Source organism: Heterodontus francisci, unplaced genomic scaffold (assembly GCF_036365525.1).
Source record: "Heterodontus francisci isolate sHetFra1 unplaced genomic scaffold, sHetFra1.hap1 HAP1_SCAFFOLD_592, whole genome shotgun sequence".
NCBI lineage: Eukaryota > Metazoa > Chordata > Chondrichthyes > Heterodontiformes > Heterodontidae > Heterodontus > Heterodontus francisci.
The window spans coordinates 620,511-647,171 of NW_027140616.1; the positions used below are offsets into that span (position 1 = coordinate 620,511).

At 47.2% G+C, this 26,661-nt stretch overlaps 1 protein-coding gene across 1 annotated transcript in view; it reads right to left on the bottom strand.

Moving 5' to 3' along the window:
* LOC137360258 (hexokinase-1-like) overlaps positions 1–25,791 on the bottom strand; it is a 46,881-nt gene extending 21,090 nt beyond the window's left edge. Inside the window, exons 1-2 of the mRNA XM_068025760.1 lie at positions 25,584–25,791; positions 23,966–24,114 (exon numbers count right to left, since the gene is read on the bottom strand). Coding sequence (XP_067881861.1) covers positions 23,966–24,114; positions 25,584–25,791 — 357 coding nt within the window. The remainder of the gene's footprint in view (positions 1–23,965; positions 24,115–25,583) is intronic.
* Positions 25,792–26,661: the final 870 nt, after the last annotated feature.

The following is a 26,661-nucleotide window of genomic DNA, read 5'->3' on the forward strand; positions in this document are numbered from 1 at the left end:
AATGTTCCCGGATTCCCACATGCAGTAAGAGGAGCAACCCATGGCTTCAAGCTCTCTTGCCATGACTAAACCCTTTAAATTTAAAACTATAGAATATTATAATTTAAAAAAATAAATTAAGTCTTGCTAAAACAATGACTTACAATTCAATCCACTTTGAAAAATACCTACCAGGACTTACTCATCAGTCAGCTGTGCTCTTTGGAAGCTCTCGGTTCCCCTCACTCTGAGGAAAGGTAGGAAATGAAAGGAGCTCCTCGCTCCCTCCTCACCGAACTTCCTCAGTTACCAAACTTCTACTATAGCACTCCAATGCAACCCAAGTCAGCACTGCAAGATGGCCCACTTTCATACTGACTGACTCTAGCCCCTGATTTAAGCCAATTCTCTAATTAACAAGGTGCAGCTGCAAGCAGAGCCTGAGTGAGCCCTGTTTAAAGCTGGTCTAAAACTCACCTTCTCCAACCCAAACAGCAACTGTTAAGTTAATCTACTAACTAAAAGACAGATTAGACTTAAGATAAAATTAACCCTTAATTATCCTCAGTTACCAAACTTCCACTCTCGCATTCTATTGCAACCCAAGCCAGCACTCCAGTTCAAACTCGCCAACTCGCCACAGGATTCCTAGCCTCTGACCTGCTCTTGTAGCCATGGTATTTATATGGCTACTCCAGTTCAGTTTCTGGTCAATGGTAGCCCCTAGGATGTTGATAGTGGGGGATTCAGCGATGGTAATGCCATTGAATGTCAAGGGGAGATGGTTAAATTCTCTTTTGTTGGAGATGGTCATTGCCTGGCACTTGTGTGGCGCAAATGTTTTTTGACACTTATCTGCCCAAGCCTGGATATTGTCCAGGTCTTGCTGCATTTCTACACTGACTGCTTCAATATTTGAGGAGTCGCAAATGGTGCTGAACATTGTGCAATCATCAGCGCACATCCCCACTTCTGACCTTATAATTGAAGGAAGGTCATTGATGAAGCAGCTGAAGATGGTTGGGTCTGGGACACTACCCTGAGGAACTCCTGCAGTGATGTCCTGGAGCTCAGATGATTGACCTCCAACAACCACAGCCATCTTCCATTGTGTTAGATATGACTCCAAGCAGCTGAGAGTTTTCTCCCTGATTCCCATTGACCTCAGTTTTGCTAGGGCTCCTTGATGCCATACTCGGTCAAATGCTGCCTTGATGTCAAGGGCAGTCACTCTCACCTCACCTCTTGAGTTCAGCTCTTTTGTCCATGTTTGAACCAAGGCTGTAATGAGGTCAGGAGCTGAGTGGCCCTGGCGGAACTCAAACTGGGTATCACTGAGCAAGTTATTGCAAAGCAAGTGCTGCTTGATGGCACTGTTGATGACACCTTCCATCATTTTGCTGATCATTGAGAGCAGATTGATGGGGCGGTAATTGGCCGGGTTGGACTTGACCTGCTTTTTGTGTACAGAACATACCTGGGCAATTTTCCACATTGCAGGGTAGATGCCAGTGTTGTAGCTGTACTGGAACAGCTTGGCTAGGGACGCGGCAAGTTCTGGAACACAGGTCTTCCGTACTATTGCCGGAATATTGTCAGGACCCATAGCTTTTGCAGTATCCAGTGCCTTCAGTCGTTTCTTGATATCACGCGGAGTGAATCGAATTGACTGAAGTCTGGCATTTGTGATGCTGGGGACTTCAGGAGGAGGCAGAGATGGATCATCAACTCGGCACTTCTGGCTGAAGATTGTTGTAAATGCTTCAGCCTTATCTTTCGCACTGATGTGCTGGGCTCCCCCATCATTGAGGATGGGGATATTTGTGCAGCCACCTCCTCCAGTTAGTTGTTTAATTGTCCACCACCATTCACGGCTGGATGTGGCAGGACTGCAGAGCTTAGATCTGATCCATTAGTTATGGGATCACTTAGCTCTGTCTATCGCATGCTGCTTACGCAGTTTGGCATGCAAGTAGAATTAGAATTATTAGAATTAGAACATTACAGCGCAGTACAGGCCCTTCGGCCCTCGATGTTGCGCCGACCATCTGACCTACACTATTCCATTTTCATCCATATGTCTATCCAATGACCACTTAAATGCCCTTAAAGTTGGCGAGTCTACTACTGTTGCAGGCAGGGCGTTCCACGCCCCTACTACTCTCTGCGTAAAGAAACTACCTCTGACATCTGTCCTATATCTATCACCCCTCAACTTAAAGCTATGTCCCCTCGTGTTTGCCATCATCATCCGAGGAAAAAGACTCTCACTATCCACCCTATCTAACCCTCTGATTATCTTGTATGTCTCTATTAAGTCACCTCTCCTCCTCCTTCTCTCTAACGAAAACAACCCCAAGTCCCTCAGCCTTTCCTCGTAAGACCTTCCCTCCATACCAGGCAACATCCTAGTAAATCTCCTCTGCACCCTTTCCAAAGCTTCCACATCCTTCCTATAATGCGGTGACCAGGACTGCACGCAATACTCAAGGTGCGGCCTCACCAGAGTTTTGTACAGCTGCATCATGACCTCGTGGCTCCGAAACTCGATCCCCCTACTAATAAAAGCTAACACACCATATGCTTTCTTAACAGCCCTATTAACCTGGGTAGCAACTTTCAGGGATTTATGTACCTGGACACCAAGATCTCTCTGCTCATCTACACTACCAAGAATCTTCCCATTAGCCCAGTACTCTGCATTGCTGTTACTCCTTCCAAAGTGAATCACCTCACACTTCTCCGCATTAAACTCCATTTGCCATCTCTCAGCCCAGCTCTGCAGCCTATCTATGTCCCTCTGTACCCTACAACACCCTTCGACACTATCCACAACTCCACCGACCTTCGTGTCATTCGCAAATTTACTAACCTACCCTTCTGCACCCTCATCCAGGTCATTTATAAAAATGACAAACAGCAGTGGCCCCAAAACAGAACCTTGCGGTACACCACTAGTAACTAAACTCCAGGATGAACATTTGCCATCAACCACCACCCTCTGTCTTCTTTCAGCTAGCCAATTTCTGATCCAAAGCTCTAAATCACCTTCAACCCCATACTTCCGTATTTTCTGCAATAGCCTACCGTGGGGAACCTTATCAAACGCCTTACTGAAATCCATATACACCACATCCACGGCTTTACCCTCATCCACCTGTTTGGTCACCTTCTCGAAAAACTCAATAAGGTTTGTGAGGCACGACCTACCTTTCACAAAACCGTGCTGACTATCGCAAATGAACTTATTCTTTTCAAGATGATTATAAATCCTGTCTCTTATAACCTTTTCCAACATTTTACCCACAACCGAAGTAAGGCTCACAGGTCTATAATTACCAGGGCTGTCTCTACTCCCCTTCTTGAACAAGGGGACAACATTTGCTATCCTCCCGTCTTCCGGCACTATTCCTGTCGACAATGACGACATAAAGATCAAGGACAAAGGCTCTGCAATCTCCTCCCTGGCTTCCCAGAGAATCCTAGGATAAATCCCATCGGGCCCAGGGGACTTATCTATTTTCACTCTTTCCAAAATTGCTAACACCTCCTCCTTGTGAATCTCAATCCCATCTAGCCTGGTAGGCTGTATCTCAGTAATCTCCTCGACAACATTTTCTTTCTCTACTGTAAATACTGACGCAAAATATTCATTTAACGCTTCGCCTATCTCCTCTGATTCCGCACACAACTTCCCACTACTATCCTTGATTGGCCCTAATCTAACTCTTATCATTCTTTTATTCCTGATATATCTATAGAAAGCCTTAGGGTTTTCTTTGATCCTATCCGCTGTAGTCCTGGGTTGTAGCTTATGCAGTTGACACCTCATTTTGAGGTATGCCTGGTGCTACTCCTGGCATGCCCTCCTGCACTCTTCATTGAACCAGGGTTGGTCTCCTGGCTTGATGGTGATGGTAGAGTGGGGGATATGCCGGGCCATGAGGTTACAGATTGTGGTTGAGTACAATTCTGCTGCTGCAGATGGCCCACAGTGCCTCATGGATGCCCAGTTTTGCATTGCTAGATTTAGATTTAGAGATACAGCACTAAAACAGGCCCTTCGGTCCACCGAGTCTGTGCCAACCATTAAGCACCCATTTATACTAATCCTATATTCCTACCACATCCTCACCTGTTCCTATATTCCCCTACCACCTACCTATACTAGTGACATTTTATAATGGCCAATTTACCTATCAACCTGCAAGTCTTTGGCATGTGAGAGGAAACCGGAGCACCCGGAGGAAACCCACGCAGACACAGGGAGTACTTGCAAACTCCACACAGGCAGTACCCAGAATTGAACTCAGGTCACTGGAGCTGTGAGGCTGCGGTGCTAACCACTGCGCCACTGTGCCGCCCGATCTGTTCGAAATCTATCCCATTTAGCACGGTGATAGTGCCCCCTTCCCCCCCCCCCCCTGCTTCCCCTTCCTAGATGCCCCCTCCCAGTTCACCCCCCGGCACCCTCTTCCCCCACCCCCTCCCTCCCTCCACCCTCACAACCCCTTCCCAGCTCCCCCCTCTCACCATCTTCCCCCTGCACCCTCTTTCCCCCCCATGCACCCCCCCATACCCCCCTACAGCCCCCTTCCCAGCTCCCCCTCGTACCCCCTCCTTCCACCGGCATCCACCTATCCCTGAGCAGGGGCCCTAACAACCCCACTGCCTTGTGGGCATCTCGGGAGAGTCGAAGGCTAAGGGAGTAAACCTTAACAGAAAATCCGGAGCGGAACCCCGACGGCGGTCATGTGTCGCCTTTGGCATGTTTCCGGAAGTTCCTGCAGCCATACCGGTGCCAAACATCGTGCTCTGCACTCCTTGGGACCCCACCAGAAAGGCTGAGAGGGGGGTTTTGACGCTTGGGCAACTCTCAACCTCCATACATTCGCCCAGGAATGCACCATGGAGAGGTCACTCCATAGTCGCCTCACAGGGACCGAAACAACACGGAAGGCAGCAGTTACGGGTTATAAGTCCAGCTCAATTGGCCTAGAGATTGGGCGCCACGGGTTGCCTTTGTCGGTGGGAGAGGTCATCGCATCTCACTGGACAGCTACCGCCCACCTCAAATCGGGCAGCCCCCGGTCAATAAGGTTCTGTCCCGCCACAGTCCACCTGCTTCAATGGGTCCTTGCAGCTCAGGGTCATTGCCCGACAAGTGGACTGTAACACCGCACCAAACAGCACGACAAAAAAAGGAAAGAAGGTACCAGCCCTTCGTTTTGCAAGCTGGAACGTCAGAACTATGTGTCCTGGCCTGTCGGAAGACCTTACACAAATCAACGATTCTCGGAAGACCGCCATCATTAACAACGAGCTCAGTAGACTCAATGTGGACATTGCAGCACTTCAGGAGACACACCTCCCTGCGAGCGGATCTCTAGCAGAGCAAGACTACACCTTCTTCTGGCAGGGTAGGGATCCTGAAGAACAAAGACAGCATGGAGTGGGCTTCGCCATCAGAAACTCTTTGCTCAGCATGATTGGGCCACCTTCAAATGGCTCAGAACGCATACTGTCCATCCGACTGCTCACTGCCTCTGGTCCAGTACACCTACTCAGCATCTATGCTCCAACACTCCGCTCCCCACCTGAAGATAAAGACCAGTTCTACCAGGAACTACATAATATCATTAGCAGCATCCCCAATACCGAACATCTGTTCCTGCTGGGGGACTTTAATGCCAGGGTTGGGTCCGACCATGACTCATGGCCCTCCTGCCTTGGGCGCTATGGCATTGAAAGGATGAATGAGAATGGACAGAGACTGCTTGAGTTGTGTACCTATCGTAACCTCTGCATCACCAACTTGTTCTTTCACACTAAAACCTGTCACCAGGTTTCATGGAGGCACCCAAGATCACGTCGTTGGCACCAGCTGGACCTCATTTTCACAAGGCGAGCCTCCTTAAACAGTTTTCAAATCACACGCAGCTTCCACAGTGCGGACTGCGACACCGACCACTCCCTGGTGTGCAGCAAGGTTAGACTCAGACCAAAGAAGTTGCATCATTCCAAGCAGAAGGGCCGCCCGCGCATCAACACGAGCAGAATTTCTCACCCACAGCTGTTACAAAAATTTCTAAATTCACTTGAAAAAGCCCTTCAGAACACTCCCACAGGGGATGCTGAGACCAAGTGGGCCCACATCAGAGACACCATCTATGACTCAGCAATGACCACCTCTGGCAAACGTGTGAAGCAGAATGCAGACTGGTTTCAATCTCACTTTGAAGCGCTGGAACTTGTCATACCTGCTATGCACATTGCACTGTTGAACTACAAGAAAGCTCCCAACGATTTAACATCCGTAGCACTTAAAGTAGCCAGACGCGCTGCACAAAGAACAGCCAGGCGCTGTGCAAATGACTACTGGCAACACCTATGCAGTCATATTCAGCTGGCCTCAGACACCGGAAACATCAGAGGAATGTATGATGGCATGAAGAGAGCTTTTGGGCCAACCATCAAGAAGATCGCCCCCCTCAAATCTAAATCGGGGGACATAATCACTGACCAACGCAAACAGATGGACCGCTGGGTTGAGCACTACCTAGAACTGTACTCCAGAGAGAATGTTGTCATTGAGACTGCCCTCAATGCAGCCCAGTCTCTGCCAGTCATGGATGAGCTGGACGTACAGCCAACAAAATCGAAACTCAGTGATGCCATTGATTCTCTAGCCAGTGGAAAAGCCCCTGGGAAGGACAGCATTACCCCTGAAATAATCAAGAGTGCCAAGCCTGCTATACTCTCAGCACTGTACGAACTGCTTTGCCTGGGCTGGGACGAGGGAGCAGTACCCCAGGACATGCACGATGCCAATATCATCACCCTCTATAAAAACAAAGGTGACCACGGTGACTGCAACAACTACCGTGGAATCTCCCTGCTCAGCATAGTGGGGAAAGTCTTCGCTCGAGTCGCTTTAAACAGGCTCTAGAAGCTGGCTGAGCGTGTCTACCCTGAGGCACAGTGTGGCTTTCGAGCAGAGAGAGCCACCATTGACATGCTGTTCTCCCTTCGCCAGCTACAGGAGAAAGGCCACGAACAACAGATGCCCCTCTACATTGCTTTCATTGATCTCACCAAAGCCTTTGACCTCATCAGCAAACATGGTCTCTTCAGACTACTAGAAAAGATCGGATGTCCACCAAAGCTACTAAGTATCATCACCTTATTCCATGACAATATGAAAGGCACAATTCAGCATAGCGGTGCCTCATCAGACCCCTTTCCTATCCTGAGTGGTGTGAAAAAGGGCTGTGTTCTCGCACCTACACTGTTTGGGATTTTCTTCTCCCTGCTGCTCTCACATGCGTTCAAGTCTTCAGAAGAAGGAATTTTCCTCCACACAAGATCAGGGGACAGGTTTTTCAACCTTGCCCGTCTAAGAGCGAAGACCAAAGTACGGAAAGTCCTCATCAGGGAACTCCTATTTGCTGACGATGCTGCATTAACATCTCACACTGAAGAGTGTCTGCAGAGTCTCATCGACCAGTTTGCGGCTGCCTGCAACTAATTTGGCCTAACCATCAGCCTCAAGTAAACGAACATCATGGGACAGGACGTCAGAAATGCTCCATCCATCAATATCGGCGACCACGCTCTGGAAGTGGTTCAAGAGTTCACTTATTTAGGCTCAACTATCACCAGTAACCTGTCTCTAGATGCAGAAATCAACAAGTGCATGGGAAAGGCTTCCACTGCTATGTCCAGACTGGCCAAGAGAGTGTGGGAAAATGGCGCACTGACACGGAACACAAAAGTCCGAGTGTATCAAGCCTGTGTCCTCAGTACCTTGCTCTACGGCAGTGAGGCCTGGACAACGTATGTCAGCCAAGAGCGACGTCTCAATTCATTCCATCTTCGCTGCCTGCAGAGAATACTTGGCATCAGGTAGCAGGACCGTATCTCCAACACAGAAGTCCTCGAGGCGGCCAACATCCCCAGCTTATACACACTACTGAGTCAGCGGCGTTTGAGATGGCTTGGCCATGTGAGCCGCATGGAAGATGGCAGGATCCCCAAGGACACATTGTCCAGCGAGCTCATCACTGGTATCAGACCCACCGGCCGTCCATATCTCCGCTTTAAAGATGTCTGCAAACGCGACATGAAATCCTGTGACATTGATCACAAGTCGTGGGAGTCAGTTGCCAGCGATCGCCAGAGCTGGCGGGCAGCCATAAAGGCGGGTCTAAAATGTGGCGCGTCGAAGAGACGTAGCAGCTGGCAGGAAAAAAGACAGAAGCACAAGGGGAGAGCCAACTGTGTAACAGCCCCGACAAACAATTTTTTCTGCAGCACCTGTGGAAGAGTCTGTCACTCTAATTTTGGCCTTTATAGCCACACCAGGTGCTGCTCCACAAACCACTGACCACCTCCAGGCGCTTACCCATTGTCTTTCGAGACACGGAAGCCAAAGAAGAGAAGTGCCACACAGCACGATGGACGGTATCTCAATGTGAAGGCGGGACTTCCTTTTGAGGAAGAGAATTCCAAAGACTCACGACCCTCGGAAAAAAAAAATTCTCCTAATCTCTTTCTTAAATGGTGACCCCTTATTTTTAAACACACTTGCACACTTTCTTAAATAAGGGTATCACAATCGCACTCTTTAATCCTTTGACATCTCCGCCATGGCAAGTCCTTCCACTCGCTCCACCCCCACTTTCACTTCCTTTATGAACCTGGAATGCAAGCCATGTGGACCCAGTGACTTATCCACTCTAAGCATAGCCAGCCTTTCCAGTACATCCTGCCTCTCCATCCATTACCTTCACCATCTCTGCTTCTACCAATATTTTGTTGACATCTTCTTGCTTCGTAAACACTGATACAAAGTACTCACTAAGTATTCCAGCCTTGCCCTGCATCTCTCAGAATATATCACCCTCTTTGTCCCCAGTCGGCCCCACCTCACCTCTCACTACCCGCTTACTCTTTACATGCCAGTACAAAATTTTTGGATTCCCTTTAATGTTAACTCCCATTCTATTCTCATATTCTTTCTTTGCCAGTCTTATTTTCCTCTTCACTTCCCCTCTCAATAGTATTTGACCTGATTCTCACTTGAAGAATTCACCTGACATGCATCTTTCATCCTCGTTTTTTCTTTCATTATATTCTGTCTCTCTCTCATCATCTAAGCAGCCCTGCCTTTGGTTCCTTACCTTTCACCCTTGTTGGAATGTACTTAGCTTGTACCTGAAGCATTCCTCTTTAAAGATTGTTCCATAACAATCCTGTCAATCTCCTGTTCCATTTAACCCTGATCAGATCCCTCTCACTTCATTCAATTTCCAATTTAGAAATTCTACTTTAGATTGTCCCTTGTTCTTCTCCCTTACTAATCTAAACCTTATGACACAATGATCACACTTAGCCAAGGTTTTTTTATTCATTCACGGGATGTGGCGTCACTGGCCAGGCCAGCATTTATTGCCCATCCCGAATTGCCCTTGTGAAGGTGGTGGTGAGCTGCCTTCTTCAACTGCAATCCACGGGGTGTAGATACACCCACAGTGCTGTTAGGGAGGAGATTCCAGGATATTGACCCAGTGACAGTGAAGGAACGGCGATATAGTTCCTAGTCAGGACGGTGTGTGACTTGGAGGGGAACTTGCAGATGATGGTGTTCCCATGCATCTGCCCTTGTCCTCCGAGGTGGCAGAGGTCGCGGGTTTGGAAGGTGCTATCGAAGGAGCCTTGTGAGTTGCTGCAGTGCATCTTGTAGATGGTACACACTGCTGACACTGGGCGTCGGTGGTGAAGGGAGTAAATGATGAAAGTGGTGGATGGGGTGCCAATCAAGCGGGCTGTTTTGTCCTGGATGGTGTTGAGCTTCTTGCGTGTTGTTGGAGCTGCACCCATCAAGGCAAGTGGAGAGTATTCCATATAAAGACAGACAGTAAGAGTTTCTATAGGTATTTAAAAAAGAAAAGAGTTAACAAAGTGAGCATTGGCCCTACAGAAAGTGAGTCTGGGGAATTAATAATGGATAATAAGGAGATGGCAGATGAATTGAACAGGTATTTTGCATCGGTCTTCACCATTGAGGATACAAGTAACACCCCAGTATTAGCTGTGATCAGGAAATGGAAAAGAGGCAGGAATTCAAGAAAATTACAATCACCAGGGAAGTGGTTCTTCAACAAATTGTTGGAGCTGTGGGCTGACAAGTCCCCGGGTCCTGATGGATTTCATCCCAGGCTGTTCAAAGAAGTAGCTAGTGAGATAGTTCATGCGTTAGTTTTAATTTTCCAAAATTCCCGAGATTTGGGGAAGGTCTCATTCGATTGGAAAATAGCAAATGTAACACCTTTCAGATAGAAAGCAGGAAACTACAGGCCAGTTAGCTTAACGTCTGTCAAAGGGAAAATGTTAGAAGCTATTATTAAAGACGTTATAGCAGGGCATTTGGAAAGATTCAAAGTAATCAGGCAGAGTCAACATGGTTTTGTGAAAGGGAAATCATGTTTAACCAATTTATTGGAGTTCTTTAAGGCAGTTACATGTGCTGTGGATAAAGGGGAACCAGTGGATTCACTGTACTTAGATTTCCAGAAGGCATTTGATAAGGTGTCACATCAAAGGTTATTGTAGAAAATAAAAGCTCATGATGTAGGAGGTAACATATTGGCATGGATAGAAGATTGGTTAGCTAACAGGAAACAGAGAGTAGGCATAAATGGGTCATTTTCTGGTTGGCAAGATGTAACGAGTGGTGTGCCACAGGGATCTGTGCTGGGGCCTCAACTTTTACAATTTATATAAATGACTTAGATGAAGGGACAAAAGGTATGGTTGCTAAATTTGCTGATGACACAAAGATAGGTAGGAAAGTAACTTGTGAAGAGGACAAAAGGGGGCTACAAAGGGATATTGATAGGTTAAGTGATAATAAAAGCAAAATACTGTGGATGCTGGAAATCTGAAATAAAAACAAGAAATGCTGGAACCACTCAGCAGGTCTGGCAGCATCTGTGGAAAGAGAAGCAGAGTTAATGTTTCGGGTCAGTGACCCTTCATCGGAACTGACAAATATTAGAAAAGTCACAGGTTATAAGCAAGTGAGGTGGGGATGGGGCAAGAGATAACAAAGGAGGTCTAGATTGGACCAGGCCACATAGCTGACCAAAAGGTCACTGAGCAAAGGCAAACAATATGTTAATGGTGTGTTGAAAGACAAAGCATTAGTACAGATTAGGTATTAATACACTGAATATTGAACAGCAGAAAGTGCAAACCTGAAAAAAACAGTGGGTAAGCAAACTGAACAAACTAAGATGAAATGAAATAAATGCAAAAAAAAGATTGTAAAAAATGTAAAAAAGAATGTAAAAAAAAGGGAAGAAAAAATAACTAAAAATGAAAGTAAAATGGGGGGCTGTCATGCTCTGAAATTATTGAACTCAATGTTCAGTCCGGCAGGCTGTAGTGTGCCGAATCGGTAGATGAGATGCTGTTCCTCGAGCTTGCGTTGATGTTCACTGGAACACTGCAGCAATCCCAAGACAGAGATGTGAGCATGAGAGCAGGGGGGAGTGTTGAAATGGCAAGCAACCGGAAGCTCAGGGTCCTGCTTGCGGACTGAGCGGAGATGTTTCGTAAAGCGGTCACCCAGTCTGCGCTTGGTCTCCCCAATGTAGAGGAGACCACACTGTGAGCAGCGAATACAGTATACTACATTGAAAGAAGTACAAGTAAATCGCTGCTTCACCTGAAAGGAGTGTTTGGGGCCTGGGATAGTGAGGAGAGAGGAGGTAAATGGGCAGGTATTACACCTCCTGCGATTGCAGGGGAAGGTGCCATGGGACGGGGACGAGGTGGTGGGGGTAATGGAGGAGTGGACCAGGGTGTCGCGGAGGGAACGGTCCCTTCGGAATGCTGACAGGGGAAGGGAGGGGAAGATGCGACTGGTAGTGGCATCACGCTGGAGGTGGTGTAAATGGCGGAGGATGATCCTTTGGATATGGAGGCTGGTGGGGTGAAAAGTGAGGACAAGGGGAACCCTGTCACGGTTCTGGGAGGGAGGGGAAGGGGTGAGGGTAGAGGTGCGGGGAATGGGCCGGACACGGTTGAGGGCCCTGTCAACCTCAGTGGGGGGAAATCTTCGGTTGAGGAAAAAGGAGGTCATAGCAGAAGCACTGTCATGGAAGGTAGCATCATCAGAGCAGATGCGTCGGAGATGGAGAAACTGGGAGAATGGAATGGAGTCCTTACAGGACTCACTTCTTCACACCCTACCTCCTGCATTCCGAAGGGATCGTTCCCTCCACGACACCCTGGTCCACTCCTCCATTACGGGCGGCACAGTGGCGCAGTGGTTAGCACCGCAGCCTCACAGCTCCAGGGACCCGGGTTCGATTCTGGGTACTGCCTGTGCGGAGTTTGCAAGTTCTCCCTGTGTCTGCGTGGGTTTCCTCCGGGTGCTCCGGTTTCCTCCCACATGCCAAAGACTTGCAGGTTGATAGGTTAATTGGCCATCATAAATTGCCCCTAGTATAGGTAGGTGGTAGGGAAATATATAGGGACAGGTGGGGATGTGATAGGAATATGGGATTAGTGTAGGATTAGTATAAATGGGTGGTTGATGGTCGGCACAGACTCGGTGGGCCGAAGGGCCTGTTTCAGTGCTGTATCTCTAAACTAAACTAAATTACATGACTTGTGCCTTGTAGATGATGGACAGACTTTGGGGAGTCTAACAATGTGTTACTCACCACAGAAATCCTAGTCTCTGACCTGCTTTTGTAGCCATTGTATTTATGTGGCTGGTCCAGTTCAGTTTCTGGTCAATGGTAACCCTCAGGATGCTGACAGTGGGGGATTCAGTGATGGTAATGTCATTGAACACCAAGGGAGATGGTTAGATTCTGTCTTATTGGAGATGATCATTGCCTGGCACTTGTGTGGGGCAAATGACACTTGCCATTTATCAGCCCAGGCCTGGATGTTGCCCAGGTATTGCTGCAAATGGACACAGACTGCTTCAGTATCTGAAGAGGTGCAAATGATGCTGAACATTGTGCAATCATCAGCGAACATCCCCACCTCTGACCTTATGATCGAAGAAAGGTCATTGATGAAGCAGCTGGAGATGGTTGGACCCAGGACACGACCCTGAGAAACTCCCGCAGTGATGTCCTGGAGCTCAGATGATTGACCTCCAACAACCACAACCATCTTCCTTTGTGCTGGGTATGACTCCAACCAGCGGAGAGTTTTACCCCTGATTCCCATTGGCTCCAATTTTGCTAGGGTTCCTTGATGCCAGACTCGGTTAAATGCTGCTTTGATGTCAAGAGCAGTCACTCTCACCTCACGTCTGGAGTTCAGCTCTTTTGTCCATGCTTGGACCAAGGCTGTAATGAGGTCAGGAGCTGAGTGGCCCTGGCAGAACCCAAACTGAGCGTCACTGAGCAGGTTATTGCTGAGTAAGTGCTGCTTGATAGCACTGTTGATGACACCTTCCATCACTTTACTGATGATTGAGAGTAGGCTGATGGGGCGGTAATTGGCCGGGTTGGACTTGTCCTGCTTTTTGTGTACAGGACATACCTGGGCAATTTTCCACATTGCAGGGTAGATGCCAGTGTTGTAGCTGTACTGGAACAGCTTGGCGAGAGATGTGGCAAGTTCTGGAGCACAGGTCTTCAGTACTATTGCCGGAATATTGTCAGAGCCCATAGCTTTTGCAGTATCCAGTGCCTTCAGTCGTTTCTTGATATCACGTGAAGTGAATTGAATCGGCTGAAGTCTGGCATCTGTGATGCTGGGGACTTCAGGAGGAGGCCGAGATGGATCAACTCTGCACTTCTGGGTGAAGATTGTTGCAAATGTTTCAGCCTTATTTTTCGCACTGATGTGCTGGGCTCCCCCATCATTGAGGATGGGGATATTTGTGGAGCCACCTCCTCCATTTAGTTAATAAAAGTAAAATACTGCGGATGCTGGAAACCTGAAATAAAAACAAGAAATGCTGGAACCACTCAGCAGGTCTGGCAGCATCTGTGGAAAGAGAAGCAGAGTTAACGTTTCGGGTCAGTGACCCTTCTTCAGAACTCCGCAGAGTTAACGTTTCGGGTCAGTGACTGTTCCGAAGAAGGGTCACTGACCCGAAACGTTAACTCTGCTTCTCTTTCCACAGATGCTGCCAGACCTGCTGAGTGGTTCCAGCATTTCTTGTTTTTATTCCTCCATTTAGTTGTTTAATTGTCCACCACAATTCACGGCTGGATGGGGCAGGACTGCAGAGCTTAGATCTGATCCATTGGTTATGGGATCGCTTCGCTCTGTCTATCGCATGCTGCTTACGCAGTTTGGCACGCAAGTAGTCCTGGATTGTAGCTTCACTAGGTTGACACCTCATTTTGAGATCTGCCTGGTGTTGCTCCTGGCATGCCCTCCTGCACTCTTCATTAAACTGGGGTGGATCTCCCGCCTTGATGGTAATGGTAGAGTGGGGGATATGCCAGGCCATGAGGTTACAGATTGTGGTTGAGTACAATTCTGCTGCTGCTGATGGCCCACAGCGCCTCATGGATGCCCAGTTTTGAATTGCCAGATCTGTTCAAAATCTATTCCATTTATCACGGTGGAATGCCACACAACACGATGGACGGTATCCTCAATGTGAAGGCGGGACTTTGTCTCCACAAGATCTGTGCGGTGATCACTCCTGCCAATACTATCATGGACAGATGCAACTGTGACAGGTAGATTGGTGAGGACAAGGTCAAGTATGTTTTTCCCTCTTGTTGGTTCCCTCACCACCTGCTGCAGACCCAGTCTAGCAGCTGTGTCCTTTACGACTCGGTACTACCGAGACACTCTTGGTGATGGACATTTAAGTCACCCATCCAGAGTACATTCTTTCCCCTTGCCACCCTCAGTGCTTCCTCCAAGTGGTGTTCAACATGGAGAAGCATTGATTCAACCCCCAAGGGGTCTGCTAGGTGTTAATCAGCAGGAGGTTTCCTTGCCCATGTTTGACCTCATGCCATAGACTTCATGGGTCTGGAATCCATGTTGAGGACTCCCAGGGCAACTCCCTCCTGACTTTGCCACCACCTCTGCTAGGTCTGTCCTGCCGATGGGACAGGACAAACCCAGGGATGGTAATGGTGGTGTCTGGGATGGTATGATTCCGTGAGTATGACTATGTCAGGCTGTTGCTTGCCTAGTCTTTGGGGCAGCTCTCCTAATTTTGGCACAAGCCCCCAGATGTTAGTAAGAAGGACTTTGCAGGGTCGACAGGGCTGGGTTTGCTGTTGTCTTTTCCAGTGCCTAGGTCGATGCCGGGTGGTCTGTCCGGTTTCATTCCTTACTGACTGTGTAGTGGTTTGATACATCTGAGTGTCTTGCTGGGCCATTTCAGAGGGTATTTAAGAGTCAACCACATTTCTGTAGGTCTGGAGTCACATGTAGGCCAGACCAGGTAAGGGGGGCAGATTTCCATCCCTGGAGGACATTAGTGAACCAGATGTTTTTTTTTTACAAAACTAAACAATGTTTTCATGGTCACCATTAGACTAGCTTTTAATTCCAGATGTATTAATTGAATTCAAATTTCACTATCTGCTGTGGTGGGGGTTTTGAACTCATGTCCCCAGAGTATTAGCCTGGGCCTCTGGATTACTAGTCCAGTGACAATACCACTCTGCCATTGCCTCCCCTTAAGTGTTTCTCCACAGACACTTGGTCCACTTGGCCCACCTCATTCCCAGCACTAGATCCAGCATTGTCTCCTTCCTGATTGGACTGAGAACATACTGGTCCAGGAAGTTCTCCTGAACACATTTCAGAAATTCCTCCCCTTCCTTAACCTTTACTCTCACATCATCCCAATCAATATCTGGTTAATTAAAGTCCCCCAATATCACCACTCTATAGTTCTTACACATCTCTGTCATTTCCCTGCAGATTTGCTCCTCTGTCTCTCTCTCTCTCTCTCTCCCTCACTATTTGGAGGCCTATAGAATTGCCCCAGTAGTGCGATCATACCCTTTTTTCTTCTCAACTCTAAACAAGTGGATTCTGTCTTTGCCCCTCAAGGACATCTCCTTTTTCCAACACAACAATGTCTTCCCTAATCCGCACTACCATATCACCTCCCTTTTTAACTTCCTTATCTTTTCTGAACACTTTGTATCCATTTTTAAGCCACATTTCTATTTTTGCCCCGACATCATATTCTCAGACTTCTATTCATGCTTGTAGCTCACAAATAGTATTCACCATACTCTGTGCATTTTCATACATGCATTCTGTCTTTTTATTCCTCACTGGCCACCTTAGTCCACTCCTAATATGGTACTACTCCTTTCTGTAGTACTATCCAACACTCTCACTTTATGCACCTTTTCTACTTCTATATGCTGGTGCCCATCCCCCCATCAATTCAGTTTACACCCTCCCTAACCACACTAGTGAACCTCCCCACGAGGATATTGCTCCCAGTCCTGTTGAGATACAGCCATCACTTTTGAGTTGGTGGCTGATGCCCCAGAATTGGTCTCAATGGTCAGAGAATCTGAAACCCTCCCTCCTGCACCATGCAGTCACCATTGATCCTCCCTATCTTCCTGTTTCTACTCTCGATAGCATGTGGCACTGGAGATTACTACCCTCGAGGTCCTACTCTTTAACTTCCTCCCTAGCTCCTGAAATTCTGCCCATAGAACCTCAATACCTGCCCTTGATACTGACATGCACAACAACTTCTGGCTCACTCGCTTTCCCCTGCAGAATATTCTGCACCCTCTCTGTGATATCCTTTACCCTGGCACCAGGGAGGGAACACACCATGTGGGACTCACAATAATGGTTACAGAAATGCCTGTCTGTCCCCTAACTATGGAATCTCCTATAATGATTACAGTTCTACTCTTTGCTGTTCCCTCCTGTGCAGTCCCTTGCCCATTGGTGCCATGGTCTGGACTACACTCCTTCAAGGTGTCGTCACTCTCAGCAGTCTCCAATGCTGAGTACCAGTTTGAGAGTGGCACACACCCCGAAGACTCCTGCCTCCCATCCACTATCCTAAACTCTCTCTGGGGTGACAAACAATCCAGGAAACCCTCCTGCTCCTTGATGTTATGCAGTGATTCCAGCTGCCGGTTTCTGATACTGGTGGAGGAGCTTGTGAGAGCTGTTGGCTGAATAGATGACTTGTTGAATGTTCTGTCAGGGGCAAAATTTCAAAACGTTTTTTTTGAGAGAGAGCGTTGCTAACTAAAACTGAAACAAAAAAGTCAGGATTGCAGGGAGACAGAATTGGTTGGAACCAGATAAGAGACAGAGTCATCCCCAGATCACATGATTGCAGAGTTCAAGCAGGCTACAGGCAGTGTGTGCAGGCAGGCTGCAGGGTGTGGAAGCTGAATCTGGGAGCTGGCCATAGGCAAATACGAGTAGCTGAAGCTGTTTTCAGTTACTTTGGGATACTGGTGGATCCATGCCATTAAGGCTGTCATGAGCAGAGCTTAGAAGATTCCTGAGAATGTGCCATTTTTGATAGAAACTGTACTTGTGGAGTTCAGAATTGAAGGGGAACTGTTGTCAGATGAGATTCAGTAGTTGCATCTTGGAAGACGGGATCTGGAGATCTACCTGAGGAATTTGAGATTTGAAGAAGTTTGTGGCTGTAATCAGAACTGTAAATGCTGAGTGGACTGCCCAGTAAATCTGTGAGATCTTTCTTTGTTGTATCTGACAGTTAATGTGCAATTTGGAAAATATATATTGACTGTGATTTGTCTGTTAATTCATGTTTAATTTATGTTGATTTTGGTTTCATTGTTGGAGTAAAGGTTATTGTCATGGTCCTGTAGTTTTTTTTCGGGAATACGCGGTTTGCCTTTAAGGCTTGCAAGGGATCAGTATTGCTTTAAGAACTGGCAAGCCTCAGGAACTATAGGAAGGTGCATATTCATTGCCTTAGAAACAGCCATTTGGAGACTGCGATTCAAAGGGTGCATTCTCCTTACCATAGAGATAGCCACTGGGAGTGAGTCTCATGCGATATATTTGTAACAATTCAGTTTTGAACTGGCTTTTCGTTGAAGATAGTTTGTTCTAACAGACGCAGAGACAGAGGACATAGCTGTGGTGTTTAGCATACCTGAAAAAGAGCTCTCAACCACTTAACCTGAAGGAAGAGGATTTTAGTCTGTTGATTATTATCTCTCAAAATTCTAAAAAAAAAGTCAAGCCAAAACAGAGATCTCTGGTAATTTAAATTGAAGAAAGGGAAGTTAGACTGTAACAATCTTTTATCCCTCAAAAACACTAAAGATAGCTTGATTCCATTGAAAGTGTTTGCAAGTCGTTAATTGTTGAAATTCGCTGGAGAAGGAAAACAACATTCTGTGAGGACTTCAAGCAGAATACTGTGAGGACTTCAAGCAACATTAGACTGTAAATTTGCAAGGACTCTAACTTTTTCTATTTTGAATGTAGTTTATATCTTCATCGTGTTTAAGAATTTAGTTCTTCTAATTAACTCTTGAATTAGATGATTTAAAGACACCAGGTTTGGTTCGCTTCATTCGGGGGTTCATAGATTGTACAATTTGGCTGAGTCTTTCTTTAATTTGGAAAGATTTAAATGATATGTTAGGCAATCTGTGGAGCGACGGGCTTGAATTAACAGTGCGTTGGTCCCACCACAATCAGTATCGTATATTTTGATTGGGGGCTTTGACAGGAGCGGTCGGTTGTAATATATTTATTGGGGGCTCGACCGGGACTTGAATAACATATTAATTGGGGGCTCACTCAAGATTTGAATCACATATTAATTGGGTTTCTGGATTTGAATCATATCTTAATTGGGGGACTCGCTCGCAATTGAATCATATTTAATTCAGTGGCTTGCGTCTGGGATCAGAATCAGACAAATTTGGAGGGTTCGCATTTGGAATTAGAGTAAATTACTCTTCTCTGGAAATAACATATTTAAATTGGTGTCTTGCGTTTGGCATCAGATTAATTGCTCTTCAGTCTAAGATCTTATCAATTGGAAACTTGATTGTTAGGATCTAAATCCGTCACCAATTACTAAGAAATTAAAAGAACCAGGTCTCTTGTATAATAAGGTACAATCTATACCATTGTTATGGCATTAGTGGTTGTAGCAGAGTTTTTGGGAAAGCAGAATGTTTCCCTGAGTGACTTAATAACTTTAACTAAGAACAAATTAAAAGAATTGGCACTGAAATTGGGGTTGGAATTGAAATCAGGTGTCAAAAAAGCAGAGATAATTGACATAATAGCCGAACATCTGGAATTGGTAGAAGAAGATTATGATGATGGTAATACAGATGAAGCACAATACGAGGAACAAGAAAGCGAATACAAAAGACATAAAGGTAGTAGGTCCGAGACTGATGCAGTGGAATTGGCTAGGATTCAGTTCGAAATTAAAAAACTGGAACTTCAGCAATTAGAAATGAGAAAACTTGAGGCAGAAAAAGAATTAAGAAAACTTGAATTGGAAAAAGAGGAAAGGGAAAAAGAAAAAGCAATAGCAATAAGAAAATTTGAATTGAAGGAAAGGGAAAAAGAGAGCGTGTTTCGGAGAGAAAGTGAAAGAGAAGAGAGGGAATTTAGGCTAAAAGCAATGGAACTAAGACAAAGGGGTAGTTTTAAATCCAGGGAAAATTTGCGTCAGGAAGAATCTGAATTTAGATCAGGACCCAGCGAGAAGTTGTTTAAATTTATACAGGCTCTTCCTTAGTTTGAGGAAAGGGATGTAGAGGCATTTTTCATATCTTTTGAAAAAATAGCCAAACAGATGAAATGGCTGAAAGAAAGCTGGACATTGCTCATGCACGGCAGGTTGGTAGGCAGAGCTCATGAAGGTTATGCCATGCTTTCTGAAGAGGCTTCTGTAGATGATGAAATGGTAAAAAAAGGCTCTTCTCGCTCGGTATGAGTTAGTCCCTGAAGCTTACCGTCAGAAGTTTAGGAACTTACAGAGATTGGATGGGCTGACATATTTAGAATTTGAGAGGGTGAAGTAAATGAATTTTGACCGTTGGATACGGGCATTAAAGATAGAAACTACATATGAGAACCTTCGAGAATTGATTCTCTGGAAGAGTTTAAAAACTCCATTCCTTCAGTCGTGAGAACTCATATAGATAACCTGAAAGTTTTGAAAGCTAGGCAAGCAGCAGAGATTGCTGATGATTTTGAGTTTGTGAATAAGCCAACCTATTTTGTCTGTCACCCACATAAACCCGAGAAGGATAGAAAGTGGGAGAGTGAAAGGTAGCTGGGAACAAGAAGGAACAGCTGGGAATGCCCCAGGATCCCCTCCTCAGGTTAGAAAGGAAGGTGCTGAGGGTAGAAGTGAGGGTCACAAGCCAGTGTTATCATTGCAACAAAACGGATCATCTTCATTCAGAGTGCTGGAAATTGTGAGGTAAACCCATAGGACTTGTTGGGGTACACAAAGTTAGTGCAGAGGAAAAGACTCTGACTGAGAGTACAGCAGACCAGGCTATAGCTTTAACGACAGATGTAAAACCAGATACAAAAACTAAATGGTGTGTCGAGGTTAAGAATAAAATACCTGAGAGTTATAATGAATTTCTGTCAAAGGGGAGAGTAACTCTGTATCCTGTACGTGAGGCAGAAAAACCTATCATTATACTCAGGGACACAGGAGCAACCCAAATACTCTTGCTGGGGAAAGATATGAGATTTCCACCAGAGAGCTTCTTGAACGCTAAAGTTTTAGTAAATGGAATTGGCGGGGAGTGTACACCCGTACCTTTGTATAAAGTACACCTAGAGAGTGACTTAATAACTGGGGTGGTAACTGTAGGTGTTGTCCACAGTTTATCAGTAAAGGGAATTGATCTACTCCTAAGAAATGATTTGGCTCGATCAAAAGTATCAGTTTCTCCTATAGTTACAAAGGAACCATGTGAAATTAAGGAAACAGAGCAATTACAGGAACAAGCTCTGGGAATATTTCCTGCATGTGTAGTTACCTGAGCAATGGCTAATCAGGATTCATTGTCGGAGGTAAAAGGGGAACCACAAATAGATAATCAGGCATCTGAAACCTTATTTGGGGATTTAGATAACCCAAATGAGATGTTTAACAGATAGTCTATCATTGCAGCACAGCAAGCTGATCCAGAAATTTACCTAATAGCACAGACTGCTCTGACAGAACCTGAGGTGAAAGGAGTTCCGGAAGGCTATTATATGGCAAATAGGGTTTTGAGGAGGAAAGGGAGACTGCCTCATAGACCTGCCAACGAAGACTGAACAGTTGTTGAACAGATAGTGGTACCACCTAAATATCGACAAGGATTATTAAGGTTAGCATACGACATTCCTTTTGCAGGACATAGGGGAATGCAGAAGACATAAGCAAACATTAAACTAAACTAAAAATTACTACTAGCCAGGTCTTACAAAGGATGTGAGACAATTTTGTAGGACATGCCACACCTGTCAAACGGTGGGAAAACCACAACCTACCATAAAACCAAGGGATGAAGTATTAGTGTTGTTACTATTACAGGGAGAACCAGTGTGGACAATGCAGAAGGTTCTGATACAGACTATTAATTCTCTGAACAAGAACTGCTGCACCAGGGGTCGATGGTGAGCAAGCCTTCTGATAGTGTAAGTGACTACTGCAGCTATAGTGAGAAGCCCAGAATATTTTAAATGTATATGTACTTGAAGAAAAATGAATGTGATAAATGTTATTGTTTGATTTTAATTTCAATTATAAGCAGGTTTAAGAAAAAAATACATTTCTCATCCTGGTATTTTGTTTTTGTTCACTGAACGGTTCAGTGACCCATATAGAGTGATCAAAAGAGTGGGTAAGGTAGATTACTTGACTCACACTCCTGATTACTGGATGAAGAACCGGTTGTGTCACATTAATTTGCTCAAACCATATTACTGCAGGAGGAGGATAAGCCAGTACAGGTATGCCAGGTAATTGGGACTGTGGAGAAGGGAAAGGATAGTGAGAATGAGGCAGAAATAGGCCTAGGAAATAGAGATAAGCCAGGATGTACAACCTTAGCCACACATGATGCGGGTTTAGGGGGAACCATTCCTTTAAAACAACATCCTTGTTGCTTAGGTCCAGACAGACAGGCCCAAGTGGAAGCAGAGGTACAATGCATGCTGAAGGGCAGCTTAGTTGAACCTAGTCAGGGCAGCTGGAATTCACAGATGGTCTTGATGACTAAACCTGGTGGGTCGGCTCAAACTTACATAGACTCTAGAAAAGTCACTGTGGTAAAGAAAGCAGACTCCTACCCAAATTCTCATTTAAAGGACTGTATGGACAGCGAGGACAACACAATGTGTCTTAAAGAGACAGATGTGTTGGAGGGATACTGTCAAATTCTTTTGACACCCCAGGGTAAGAAAAAAATCAGCTTCTGTTGCACCAGACAGGGTTTTCCAGTGTCAAATGATGCCACATAGGTTAAGGAGCATTCGAGAAACTTCTCAGAGAATAGTGAACCCAGTAGTGGTCAGTGCTCCAAGCAGTGCAGCTCACCTGGCTGAGGTGATGGACAATAGGGACACTTGGAAGGAAAACACGAAATAATTGAAAGACTATGCTTGGAAATTTAAAATGGGTTAATTGGGACAACCTTTTGAAAATTTAAAGCTGAAATGTCTTGGTGGAACTTGTTGCTGTCGTCTAAACATTTTTTTTTAAAGAAATGTGTATATCTGTAAATACATGAAAAAAAAGTTAGCATTTTTTCAATTTGATTTTTTTTTACCCATTGCAATGAAATGCATTTCAGGAATAGTGTTTCATTCTGCTCAGGGCAGAGGTGTCATGGTCCTGTAGTTTTTTTTCGGGAATATGCAATTTGCCTTTAAGGCTTGCTTTAAGAACTGGCAAGCCTTAGGAACTATAGGAAGGTGCATATTCATTGCCTTAGAAACAGCCATTTGGAGACTGCGATTCAAAGGGTGCATTCTCGATACCATGAAAACAGCCACTGGGCGCGAGTCTCATGCGATATATTTGTAACAATTCAGTTTTGAACTGGCTTTTAGTTGAATACAGTTTATTCTAACAGACACAGAGACAGAGAACACAGCTGTGGTGCTTAGCACACCTGAAAAAGAGCTCTCAACCATTTAAACTGAAGGAAGAGGATTTTAGTCTGTTCATTATTACCTCTCAAAATTCCAAAAAAAAGTCAAGCCAAAACAGAGATCTCTGGTAATTTAAAATGAAGAAAGGGAAGTTAGTTTGTGACAATCTTTTATCCCTCAAAAACTCTAACAACAGCTTGATTCCATTGAAAGTGTTTGCCAATCGTTAACTGTTGAAATTCACTGGAAAAGGAAAGCAACATCCTGTGAGGACTTCGAGCAAAATTAGACTATAAATTTGTTTTAAATGTTGTTTATATCTTCATAGTGTTTAAGAATTTACTTTTTTTAATTAAAGAGTTAATTTATTGATTTGAAGACACCTGGTTTGGTTAGCCTCATTTGCGGGTTAATAGATGGTACAATTTGGCTGGGTCTTTCTTTAATTTGGAAAGATTCAAATGATATGTTAGGTGATCTGTGGAGCAACGGGATTGAATTAACAGTGCGTTGGTCCCACCACAATCAGAATCGTATATTTTGATTGGGAGCTTTGACAGGAGCGGTCAGTCGTAACAGTTATAAAAGTGAAATCTTGTCCATTTGTTTTTTTATCGTGATCATTTGGTAAATTTGGTTCTTTTGGTTTATTGATCTGCATGGGGATCGTAACGAGCTGGAGACACTTCCTAAACACCTGGTCCACAAGACACATGAAATGTTCTGAAATTCCCACATGGTGCAGGAATTGCAAGCAACAGATCTCAGCTGCCCATCCACAATCGTATCCAGTCTATTAGTATCTTATTTATGTAACAATCTCCCTGTACACAGTAGGAACTCAGGACTTTGTTCTCTTTAATACCTGCTCTCCGGGGCCCTGTGTCACCTCCTGTGGGATGCTGTACGTCTGATCCACCACCTGTACTCTTTCCACAAGCTGAGGGTGAAACCTCACCAGTAACACTCGGAAATTAGTCCCACCAAGGTCTAAGGCCAGAAAGCGACCCTTTTCTGGAGAGAAAAGGAACAAATTTAAATCAGCACTGTCCCCAGTTACTGCTCCCCCGGCACACACCCACTCTCCCCCCCGACACGCACCCACTCTCCCCCCCGACACGCACCCACTCTCCCCGACACGCACCCACTCTCCCCCCGACACGCACCCACTCTCCCCCCGTCACCCACCCACTCTCCGCCCGACACCCACCCACTCTCCGCCCGACACCCACCCACTCTCCGCCCGACACCCACCCACTCTCCGCCCGACACGCACACACTCTCCCCCGACACGCACCCACTCTACCCCCAACACGCACCCACTCTCCCCGCGACACGCACCCACTCTCCCCGCGACACGCACCCACTCACCCCCGACACGCACCCACTCACCCCCGACACCCACCCACTCTCCCCCCGACACCCACCCACTCTCCGCCCGACACCCACCCACTCTCCGCCGGACACCCACCCACTCTCCCCGCGACACGCACCCACTCTCCCCGCGACACGCACCCACTCTCCCCGCGACACGCACCCACTCTCCCCCCGACACGCACCCACTCTCCCCCCGACACGCACCCACTCTCCCCCCGACACGCACACACTCTCCCCCCGACACGCACACACTCTACCCCCGACACGCACCCACTCTCCCCGCGACACGCACCCACTCACCCCCGACACGCACACACTCTCCCCCGACACGCACCCACTCTTCCCGACACCCACCCACTCTCCGCCCGACACCCACCCACTCTCCGCCCGACACGCACCCACTTTCCCCCGACACGCACCCACTCTCCCCGCGACACGCACCCACTCTCCCCGCGACACGCACCCACTCTCCCCCCGACACGCACCCACTCTCCCCCCGACACGCACCCACTCTCCCCCCGACACGCACCCACTCTCCCCCCGACACGCACACACTCTCCCCCCGACACGCACACACTCTCCCCCCGACACGCACACACTCTCCCCCCGACACGCACCCACTCTCCCCCGACACGCACACACTCACTCCCGACACTCACCCACTCTCCCCCGACACGCACCCACTCTCCCCCGACACGCACACACTCTCCCCCGACACGCACACACTCTCCCCCGACACGCCCCCACTCTCCCCCCGACACGCACCCACTCTCCCCCCGACACGCACCCACTCTCCCCCGACACGCACCCACTCCCTTAAATAGTCTCCATGGTCATGATCCAGCCCACAGACACCCCCGTCTCACTACTCCCACCACTGCTAACGCCCTCGTCCCCGTGCCCACCACCCCTGGTCACCCTCACCCCCGGCCACCCCGCCCCCCCCGTCCCCACCACCCCTGGTCACCCTCACCCCCGGCCACCCCGCCCCCCGTCCCCGTGCCCACCACCCCTGGTCACCCTCACCCCCGGCCACCCCGCCCCCCGTCCCCGTGCCCACCACCCCTGGTCACCCTCACCAGTTCCTCAAGTCTGCTCCAGCTCACCTTTCCCATTAGGCAGAGAACGGACAAATGTCGGCAGCATGGGAACAGTAGCTTCCTGGTTTGTGTCTTTCCTCAGCCCCATCTCCATTTCCTTCCTCATCCAGAACATGACCATCAACAGCTGCTGCTCACTCAGTTTGAACGATTTGAGGATCTGGTCAATCTCATGGCGCTGAGTGGACATTCGGGAGGTCACGTTTGTCGCCATGACAACACCCTTCCAACTGTCCTAACCGGAGATGGGAAATCCAAATCTGCAATCTGGTGCTCTTTGGTTTCGGGAAACTGTCAGGATTTCTGAAAACCTGGAGCAGGAACAAGGGAGAAAGTGTTTCAAAACATAACTTGTAATCAAGTGGATCAGCAACTCCTGCTGTGTTCAGACTGAACCAGTTACAATAAGCTTTCAGTCACTTTAAAATGGGTCTCATATTATTAAGCAGGAGAGACACAGGCAGAGCCAGTGGGAGAGGCACAGGCAGAGTCATTGGGAGAGGCACAGGCAGAGCCAGTGGGAGAAGCACAGGCAGAGCCAGTGGGAGAGGCACAGGCAGAGCCAGCGGGTGAGGCACAGGCAGAGCCAGCGGGAGAGGCACAGGCAGAGAAAGCGGGAGAGGCACAGGCAGAGCAAGCGGGAGAGGCACAGGTAGAGCAAGCGGGAGAGGCACAGGTAGAGCCAGCGCGAGAGGCACAGGTAGAGCCAGTGGGAGAGGCACAGGCAGAGCAAACGGGAGAGGCACAGGCAGAGCAAGCGGGAGAGGCACAGGTAGAGCCAGTGGGAGAGGCACAGGCAGAGCCAGCGGGAGAGGCACAGGTAGAGCCAGCGGGAGAGGCACAGGCAGAGCAAGCGGGAGAGGCACAGGCAGAGCCAGCGGGAGAGGCACAGGCAGAGCCAGCAGGAGAGGCACAGGCAGAGTCAGCGAGAGAGGCACAGGCAAAGCCAGCACAGTCGGTGGAGCTGACCCATCCTCAGGTTGAGCGACCAGGAGTGTCAGGGATAATGAGTGGGAGTGGGGACATGGGCAGAGTTTCCCTTCTCACTCCCACCTGACATGATTCCCAGTGGTTGAGCACAGAT